The sequence below is a fragment of the Octopus bimaculoides genome, chromosome 3 (assembly GCF_001194135.2).
Source record: "Octopus bimaculoides isolate UCB-OBI-ISO-001 chromosome 3, ASM119413v2, whole genome shotgun sequence".
NCBI classification, from domain to species: domain Eukaryota; kingdom Metazoa; phylum Mollusca; class Cephalopoda; order Octopoda; family Octopodidae; genus Octopus; species Octopus bimaculoides.
This window is the reverse complement of record NC_068983.1, coordinates 4,707,576-4,717,187: the sequence shown is the minus strand read 5'-3', so window position 1 is coordinate 4,717,187 and position 9,612 is coordinate 4,707,576. Positions and strand designations below refer to the sequence as shown.

The 9,612-nt window shown below is 39.1% G+C and overlaps 1 protein-coding gene across 4 annotated transcripts in view; it reads left to right on the top strand.

Annotated features, from left to right (window-relative positions):
• Positions 1-9,612, top strand: part of LOC106877361 (ataxin-7-like protein 3) — a 45,120-nt gene that overhangs the window by 26,161 nt on the left and 9,347 nt on the right. For 3 of the 4 annotated variants that reach the window (XM_014926245.2, XM_052965992.1, XM_052965991.1), the window contains exons 2-7: positions 210-325; positions 1,737-1,753; positions 3,373-3,541; positions 4,632-4,717; positions 6,148-6,225; positions 6,961-7,008. In XM_014926245.2, the coding sequence (XP_014781731.1) occupies positions 210-325; positions 1,737-1,753; positions 3,373-3,541; positions 4,632-4,717; positions 6,148-6,225; positions 6,961-7,008 (514 nt within the window). The remainder of the gene's footprint in view (positions 1-209; positions 326-1,736; positions 1,754-3,372; positions 3,542-4,631; positions 4,718-6,147; positions 6,226-6,960; positions 7,009-9,612) is intronic. The other variant, XM_052965993.1, reaches the window with a different exon arrangement.

Here is a 9,612-nt window from a genome sequence, read left to right as displayed (position 1 = left end):
ATATATATATATATATATATATATATAAGGATAAGCATTAGGAAGTGTATGTGGCCATAGAAACCATTGCAAGACAGATGCTGGAGCATGATGCGGTCTTCATAGCCAGCAGATCCAACTCGTGGAACAAGGACATCAAATGATGATAATACACATATTTTAACATAAATTAACTTGTCTAATTCGAAGATGTTGCTTGTATTTTTTAGACTGCTGTTGGTGATGTGACAGCTGACCTGATCGATGAAGTAACATTGGGAGTGTGTTTTGAAGTGCACCGGTCAGCAAAAATTGGAACCTTATTTTTAGGGGATACAGATCCATGGTAAGTAAATTTGGGTTTCTTTCTTTCTTATTCGGGGGATATTTTTGAGGTGTTTACTGCATCTAGACTCCATAAACAGTGAGAATGTATCAAAAGTAAAGGATTAGAACAGTTTCTAATCCTTTACTTTAAATAGACAGACAAACCCAACTCAGGGTCAACCATTATCTAATAATTGTGTTGGTGGAGTAAAGATTGTTTGTCAGCATAACATGGCAGTCCTGGTTTTGGACGAATGTTGCTGTAATTTAGCCCCAGGAGACATCACCTCCAGCTGGCTATATGACATGATCTGTGGCTAAATTACAGCAACATTCGTCCTAAACCAGGACTGCCATGTTATTTTGGCAAACAATCTTTACTCCAAAGTACTGTTACTTAATATCTCTCGTTGTGAGATTTAGAAATAGTAATTTTCTAATTGTGTTGGTATTTAGAAATTCTGGGTTAGTGTCCAGAGTTTTGTATAATGATTAGGAGCGATGGGGCAGCACTGTGTATATAGATCTACCCTGGTGGTATAACAGGGTGGAAGTCTGGGCTTGGCAGCCTTAGAAGGTAGCTTGACTAAGAGAAGAGCAACTCTGAACATTAAGCCTCACTTCCTGTGAGTGCTTGTGAAGAGACAAATGCTAACAGAATCAACCCTAATAATAAAGAGATCATGAAAACACAACAAATGGGTGCAGCAAATAGTGGTGGTTGTGTTTGAGGCCTTCACTGAGAGACAGGCACAGCCACCACTTGTCTGGGATTTCAACTACAACCATCACTCATCCATTGAGTTGTAGCTGTGGTCCCAGCTCAGTATGACCATTAGCAGTAGAATCCATCAAGTGTTGTATGTGGGTCTAAATCTTGTCATTGGCCTGCACAGTCCAATGGGAAACCATATTGTTCTACTGTTACTAGTCATCCAGCTTCAGTTGTTGACACTATGAAGTTCCACAACTCTCATAGTGTTTTCAAGTAATTAAAGTCAGTTGATGAATCGCCATTTCTATCAACTGGCAGTAACTGGATTAGTTGACCCTAGACTGACCGTCAGTGTTTACTGCCAGTACCAGTGGACTAACTGGGGTTGATGTAATAACCAACTTGTGGCCTCATTCTTCTGTTAGAAATAATTATGTTCCCCATGTGCCGGTGGCACATAAAAAGCACCCACTACACTCTAGGAGTGGTTGGCGTTAGGAAGGGCATCCAACTGTAGAAACATTTCCAGATCAGATTGGAGTCTGGTGCAGCCTTCTGGCTTTCCAGACTCCGGTTGAACCATCCAACCCATGCTAGCATGGAAAACAGACGTTAAATGATGATGATGACTAAATGTGAATATGTGTATGTCTTGCAGAAAAAAATTGAAATATTCTCTAAATGCTTAATTACCATTTGTTTCTTTTATTTTCAGGTCTCATAAAGAACATGGTAAGTTAGAAAAGTCGTGTGTCAGTGTTTCATATTGAAAATTATATTAAATATATTTGTATTTAAGTGTGGCTGTGTGGTAAAAAGTTTTTATCCCAACCCCATGGTTTTGGGTTCAGTCCCACAGCATGGCACCTTGCGCAAGTGTCTTCTGCTATAGCCTCAAGTTAACTAAAGGTTTGTGAGTGGATCTGGTTGATGGAAATCAAAAGAAGCCTGTTGTATATACTTACACACACACACTCACACACACACACACACACACATGTATGTGTGTTACTGTCATCTTGTCTTGAGATTGCATGAAAGTTGTAAGTGAGTATCACCACCATGCAAGTGGTGTCATTCATTTCTGATTTTTTTGTGGAAACCTGTCCAGCCATAGGGAAATATAATCCTACTTAGAAACAGTGAGTGTTGGTGACAGGAAGGGCATTCCACTATAGGAAATCTGTCTCAACAAATTCATCTGACCCATGTAAGCATGGAAAAGTGGATGACAAAGCAATAATTATGGATAATGGTATTTAAAACTGGCAATAAATATTTCAGTTGATCCAATCAACAGAATGGCCTGCTTGTGAAATTAATGTGCAACTGGCTGAGCACTCCACAGACATGCTTACTCTTAACACAGCAAGATTCTGCGTGACACACCTAATGTGACAAGGCTGGCCCTTTGAATTACTGGTACAACTCATTTTTGCCAGCTGAGTGGACTGGAGCAACGTGAAATAAAGTGTCTTGCTCAAGGACACAATGTGTCGCCGAGAATTGAACTCACGACCTTAGAGTCATGAGCCAAATATGCTAACCACCAAGCCACATGCTTTCAATGCTATTTAACCCTTTTGATAGAATCCTGGCTGGAACCGGCTCTGGCTCTGAGTACAAATGTCTTATTTTCATAAGTTTTGAATTAAAATCTTCCACCAAACGTTAGTCACAATTTATGTTCCTAACACTAGCTTAATGATAATTAAGTGATTTTACTAAATTCTTTGTTATATTTAAAATTAATTGAAAGAAACACAGAACATCTCAAAATAAATACCTTACGCACCCTCTATATATATGTGTGTGTATGTATATACTGGGAGATGTGGCAATTTGCTGTTCTTGATAAGACATGTCAAGCTAAGTAAAATTGCTCTCTTCCCCTCGTGCAGGCTTGTTCTTTCAGGTGCCAGTGCCACACAAAAAGTACTTGTGCCGGTGCTGTATTAATGCAGCCATGTTGGTAGCACATAAAAAGCACACAACACACTTTGTCAAGTTGTTGGCATTAGGAAGGGAATCCAGCTGTAGAAAACATGCCACAGCAGACAATCGGAGTCTGTGCAGCTCCATGTCAAACCGTCCAACCCATGCCAACATGGAAAACGGACATTAAACAATGACATATTTATTTTATTTTTACTCTGAAAGTGTGGAGAGAGAGAGAGAGATTTTTGTTTATATTAATAAGTATTGCTTGATTGTGTGTGTATGTATATATACATATGTGTGTGTGTATATATTTATATGTGTGTGTGTATATATATATATATGTGTGTGTGTATATATATATATATATATATATATATTTATTTATACTGTTTTTTTACTTTCTTTCAAAGAAATTGTCTACAAATCTGGGGTTGATGTATTTGGTCAAGTGCCGACAAAAAAACAGTTTGAATGCACATGTCCCAACTGCCAGCGACACCTAGCAGCGTCACGATTTGCTCCACACTTAGAAAAATGTATGGGTATGGGCAGAAATAGTTCCAGAATAGCAAGTAAAAGGTAAGACGCATTTCAACAATTCCTTATTGATATCATATTCATTCTCCCCAATACACTTGCTGCTCAGTTTGTAATGAATCTGGGCTTCAGATTTATCTCCCATGTCTTTCATGCTAATAACTGTCATGAATGCCAATGACATTTCTCTTCACTAAAGATGTAATTTTTAATGCTTTAACCCTCTGCCATTCAGATCATTCTGTCAGATTAATCATTTATTATCTCATAACTTCAAGATTTTGATAATGTGATATTGTAGGGTAAGTGTGAGTGGCTGTGTGCTAAGTAGCTTGCTTACCAACCACATGGTTCCAGGTTCAGTCTGCACTGTGTGGCACCTTGGGCAAGCCTCTTCTACTATAGCCTAGGGTCAACCAAAGCCTTGTGAGTGGATTTGGTAGACAGAAACTGAAAGAAGCCTGTCATATATATGTGTGTGTGTGTATGCATGTGTGTGTGTTTGTGTGTCTGTGTTTGTCCCACCACCATTGCTTGACAACCGATGCTGGTATGTTTAGTCCCTGTAACTTAGTAAAATGAGACCGATAGAATAAGTACCAGGCTTACAAAGAATAAGTCCTGGGGTCGATTTATTTGACTAAAGGCAGTGCTCCAGCATGGCTGCAGTCAAATGACTGAAACAAGTAAAAGAATAAAAGAATATTTGGGTTGGATATCCATCCTAAATATTAACAGTACCTGTTTTTTTATATTTGCACAGGCCATATTCTGCCTCTCACACCTGCCCTACAATATTATTCTAAAAATAAACAATTGCATCATCGAAATCTCAATACTACAAGATAAAGGATAAGTAATTCAAAACGAGCAAATAAATAAGTATTAGAATAATCTCAACACTAAAAGCATTTTTTACTCCTCAGTTTTCCCCATAAAATTTTCCCCTTTAGTAAAATCTGTTTCCATGACTTGAGTGTTTTTTCTAAGAAATATTGTAACTAGTTTCAGTTGGTATGAAATTTATTGTAAGCCATGTTGAATGCAACAGCAATCCTGTCCCACATGTTCATTTAGTTCCAGTGTCTGTGCTATCTCTTCTTAATGCTTTATTTCGTAATTAATTTACCAGAATTGCTACGACAACATTGAAACGGGACAGTGATGAGAGTCTGGACGATGACAATGACAATGATTGGACCTACCCAGATAAGAAAAGTAAGTTTGGATTATTCTAATGTATTTCTTTGTTTGGCCCCTAGGGAGTTTGTACTTCCTATGTAATGCATTTGTTTGTTTGGGTGTTCAAGTAACTTAAGCTGGTAACTCAGCTCTCATTGTCCATTGAAGATTTTTGAGAAAACATTTGAAATGTGGAAGCAAAGCATAGAATGAAGAGATTTTAAATAAACCTAACAATGATAATGTTTGAGTTATTTAGAAGAATGATGATGTCTGGGTAATATTCTGTATGATATGAAGAAGAGGAATAGGTAGGAAGTCCATACAGAAGGTACCACCATCATCATCATCATCACCACCATCATTATTATATTGTCATTATTATCATCATCATCATCATCATCATAATTAGTGTTTCATGTCCATGTGCCATACTGACATAGGTTTGACAGGATCCAACAAGTCAAAGGACCACATTGTGCTCTTGTGTCTCAGTTTTGGCATGGTTTCTATGACTGGATAGTCTTCTTAATGCTAAAAGATGTACAAGGTCGCTTTTTCATGGCAGCAGCATTAGTGAGGTTACCATGTATCTTGCAAGTCTAAAGATCCCTTTGATGAGATGAATTGCAGAGGGAGGGGAGGTGGCTTTTATGTTGGGTGTTGAGAGGTTAAAGTATGATAGCAGGATAGGAACATAAAAGTAGTTGATTGAGCTTCTCTTGCTTACTAGATCTAATTCAAAGAGGAGGAGGGGGTCTCTGAAAACATAGTAAACAGACCAAAGAACAGGATGAATAAAGTTCAGGAAGATATTACGTCTGTTGGCAACCAAGACACTCTTTCTCCGAGTATGGTAACAAAGTATGGGCATTGAATGTTGAGGATGTGTTAAAGCTTGAGAAGAAATGAAGCATATGCACTCCACTGGGTGTGTGATGTTAGTGTGTATGAATGATTAGATGTAGATGGGATGAAAGAAAGACTTGAGATCCAGCTTGGAATAATTGCAGACTCCACTCTGTAAAGTGGTTGGTGTTAGGAAGGGCATCCAGCCATGAAAATCATGCCAAAGGAGACAATTGGAGCCCTAGTGCCGTCCTCTGGCTTGCCAGCTTCTGTCCAACTGTCCAACCCATGCTAGCATGGAAGACGGATGCTTAATAATAATGGGTGGGGGCTCCACTCAGAGGCCAGATGGCAGTGTTAAGGGATATGTTGAGTTGAGTCTGCTCCTTAGATTTTTGAATTCATCAAATGGTAGTGAGAAAAGCATGAACATCACAGAGTCCCAATCTGTCCTTTACTTTAAATTAATGTAACAAGAGAACAATAATAGTGAGGTGAGGTTTTGTTTGGTGGGTAAGGGGTGGAGTTTGAGGTCAGTCAGCTGTCCACCACTTAGGATTTTAGGGTTTTGTAAATATCCAACATTTTTATGGTAGAATCTGTTTCGAATGTTTCAGGAAAGAAAAACAAGAAAGAGAAAAGTTCCACAAATAATGGTCCAACAAGAAAAGCAAAAACCAATAAAACGAAAAATGGTGAGTCTTTCTTTTCTCTCCTCCCTCCCCCTCTCTCTCTCTCTCTCTCTCTCATTCCATTTCTCCCCTCTCTCTGTTTTATTGTCTTTTATTCTCTCCTCCTCACTCTCTCTCCCCCTCTCTGTTTCACTCTCTCTTCTTCTCTCTCTCTTTCATTCTCTCCTCCTCACTCTCTCTCCCCCCTCTCTGTTTCACTCTCTCTTCTTCTCTCTCTCTTTCATTCTCTCCTCCTCACTCTCTCTCCCCCCTCTCTGTTTCACTCTCTCTTCTCTCTCTCTTTCATTCTCTCCTCCTCACTCTCTCTTCCCCCTCTCTGTTTCACTCTCTCCTCCTCACTCTCTCTTCTCCCTCTCTGTTTCACTCTCTCTTCTCTCTCTGTTTCATTCTCTCTCTCTCTTCCTCTCTTTCCAGCTCTCTCAATCAGGTGATTTTGTGAATCTCTCACATAAAACTATTAATTTCCATTGTTGATGTTATTTTCTTTTATGAGATGGAAATGACCACCACTGATGATACCTGCCCATTGGTCTGTTGTTCTCTGACACTCAACCAGTCTGTGTATCAGCCGATATACCTGACCTTTTCGCACCAAGATCAGTGAAACAGTGTGTGAAGAGGAGGAGGAGGAGGAAGAGGAATGGCTAAACAGATAAATTTAATGACTTCTGTTGTTAGCAATGTATTATGTTTTTAATTACTAGCTTTAAAGCTAATTACTATCGTTGTTTTCTCCAGGTGAAGCTTCTCCAGATAGTGTCACAAATTATGAAAATATGTCCCTTGGTAAGTAAACATCATCATCATTCAACGTCTGTTTTCCATGCTGTCATGGGTTGGACGGTTTGACCGGAGCTGGCAAACCAAGAGCTGGACCAGGCTCCATTTTCTGTTTTCACATGGTTTCTACTGTTGGATGCCCTTCCTAATGCCATCCACTTTACAGAGTGTGCTGGGCACTTTTAATGTAGCACCAGCATTTTTTACAAAGCACCAACACCCTTGCTTTTTATGTGGCACCAGCACTGGTGCTTTTTTCATAGCACTATCAATGGCAGGGTCACCAAGTACCTTGCAAGACAAAAAAAAGCAGCCTCTGTTTTGCTATTCTTTTAGAAATCCCTAAAATATATTATTTTATAACAAGTAGAAAGATATTTTTTTTTACAACATGTAAATACTGAAGAGTATATATAAAGGATAAAATCCTTTTAAGAGCAGAAAAATTTTCTGGCAACCATCCATGAGGATTGAACTCCAGTATCAGGTTGGAGTGCTCTACCTTTTAAGCTAAACTGCTGACTGGCGAATTCTTCTGCAATTTTAGAAGTTATAAAGTCATCCAGAAATGCTAAATGTTATATAGATTATGTCATATGTAAACAAACATAAGTTTGTTTTTGAAGCATTGAAATGTATTTTAGAACAAGTAGAAAGATATATTGTTTCAACACGTAAATACTGAACAATATATTTAAAGGATAAAATCCTTTTAAGAGCAGATAAATTTTCCAGCAACCAGCCATGAGGATTGATCTCACACCCCTCCAATATCCAATTGGAATGCTCTACCATTTAAGCTAAACTACCAACCAGCAAATTCTTCTGCAATTTTATATATATTGTTCAGTATTTAAGGGTTGGAAAAGTATATCTTTCTACTTGTTCAACAATACATTTCAGCGCTTCAAAAAAAAACTTATGTTTGTTTACAATATGACGTACTCTATGTTATTTTTTGTATTTATTTAGTGGTTTATTTATTTTGACTGTGTTACTGCTAGTGAAAATACCAACAGCTCTATGAAATGGTAGATCAGTCAAATACTTCAGGCCTTCTATATTTACAGTAGATAACTTATTTGTGATTGTTGAGTATACTGTAATTAGCACAGTGTACTTCATTAACCTGTATGTTTTTTCTACTGACAGTCATCACTCTCTGTCCCTTGAGCTACTTTTATTGTCGCCCATCACTTACCTTTGCCATTGTCCACCTGCTGTTACCCGTGTCATTACTTTAGTAACTCTATTTCTACCCTTTAACTCTTGCTTCTTTTTCTACTACTGCCAGCCATCACTCTCTCTTCCCTAGGCCACTGCTATCTCCTACACTTGCCATTTTTTACCTTTGCTACTGCCCATCACTCCTCTCTCACATCTTCACCTCAATAACACTGTCTCCACCATCAAACTCTTGCCCCAAAACTGTGGTCTTCCTTCTGTCATCATTCTCTCACCTTCTTCTCTACCTGGCCACATTACCTTATACATACTGAGGTACTGGTTACTCTTTTACACTTACAGTATACAAGGCATTCACTCTGGTGCTGCTGCCATAACAAAATCTTCTCTTTTCCTATGAGTAAAGCATGTAGAGTGATTGGTGAATAAGCAGAGGAAGGGTAGGATTGAAAAGCCTTGTAACTCTACTCTACATTCAAAACCCTGTCAGTTCAGTAACTAGAAAAATCCCCAGCATATCAAGGGTCCATATTTGGCAGTAACTGCTTTTATTAGGTGATCATCTGCCCCATATTTCAGACAATTGTTGTCCTGCTGCATTTATGTGGTGGAAGATGAATGGAAAATTCCATACAGTTTCATACTACATCATTGTTATATGCCATGTAGTGAGACTGAACTCAAGACCATCTGATTGGGAAGCCATGCTTGCACCTATTTTTACTGTACTTGTTCCCTTGTGTAGGCGCCCTCTGGTTGTTGTCTGGGTACAACCTAGGAGAACATGAAATGCAATTTCTTATTCCTTATAGTTTATTGCAAAGATATTGATAAATCCGTGTGCTTCTCCATTCTGTAAATTTCAAATTCTGGAAGATTGTTGTGTGTGTTTCATGAAGATCATCATCATCGTCATCGTCGTTTAACGTCCATTTTCCATGCTGGCATGGGTTGAATGGTTTGACTGGGGACTGGCAAGCCAGGAGGCCGCACCAGGCTCCAATTCTATCTGGCAATGTTTTTAGCTGGATGCCCTTCCTAACACCAACCACTCCAAGAGCTTGGTGGGTGACATTTTACGTGCCACTGGCACGGGAGCCAGTCAGGCGGCACTGGCATTGGCCACATTCGAATGGTGCTTTTCACTACTGACACGGGGAGCTAGTCAGGTGGCACTGGCAATGACCCATGCCTGACTGGTGCTTGTTGCATACCACCAGCACGGGAGCATATTGTAAGGGTGTTTTTGTTAATGGAGAAAATCGATTTTTTTAAAAAATTCACTTCCTCTCTCTTTGCATCAGTCTCTCTCTCTCTCTCTCTTTGCATCAGACTCCCACTCTCTCTCTCTCTCTCTTTGTATCAGACTCCCACTCTCTCTTTGTATCAGACTCCCACTCTCTCTCTCTCTCTCTCTCTCTCTCT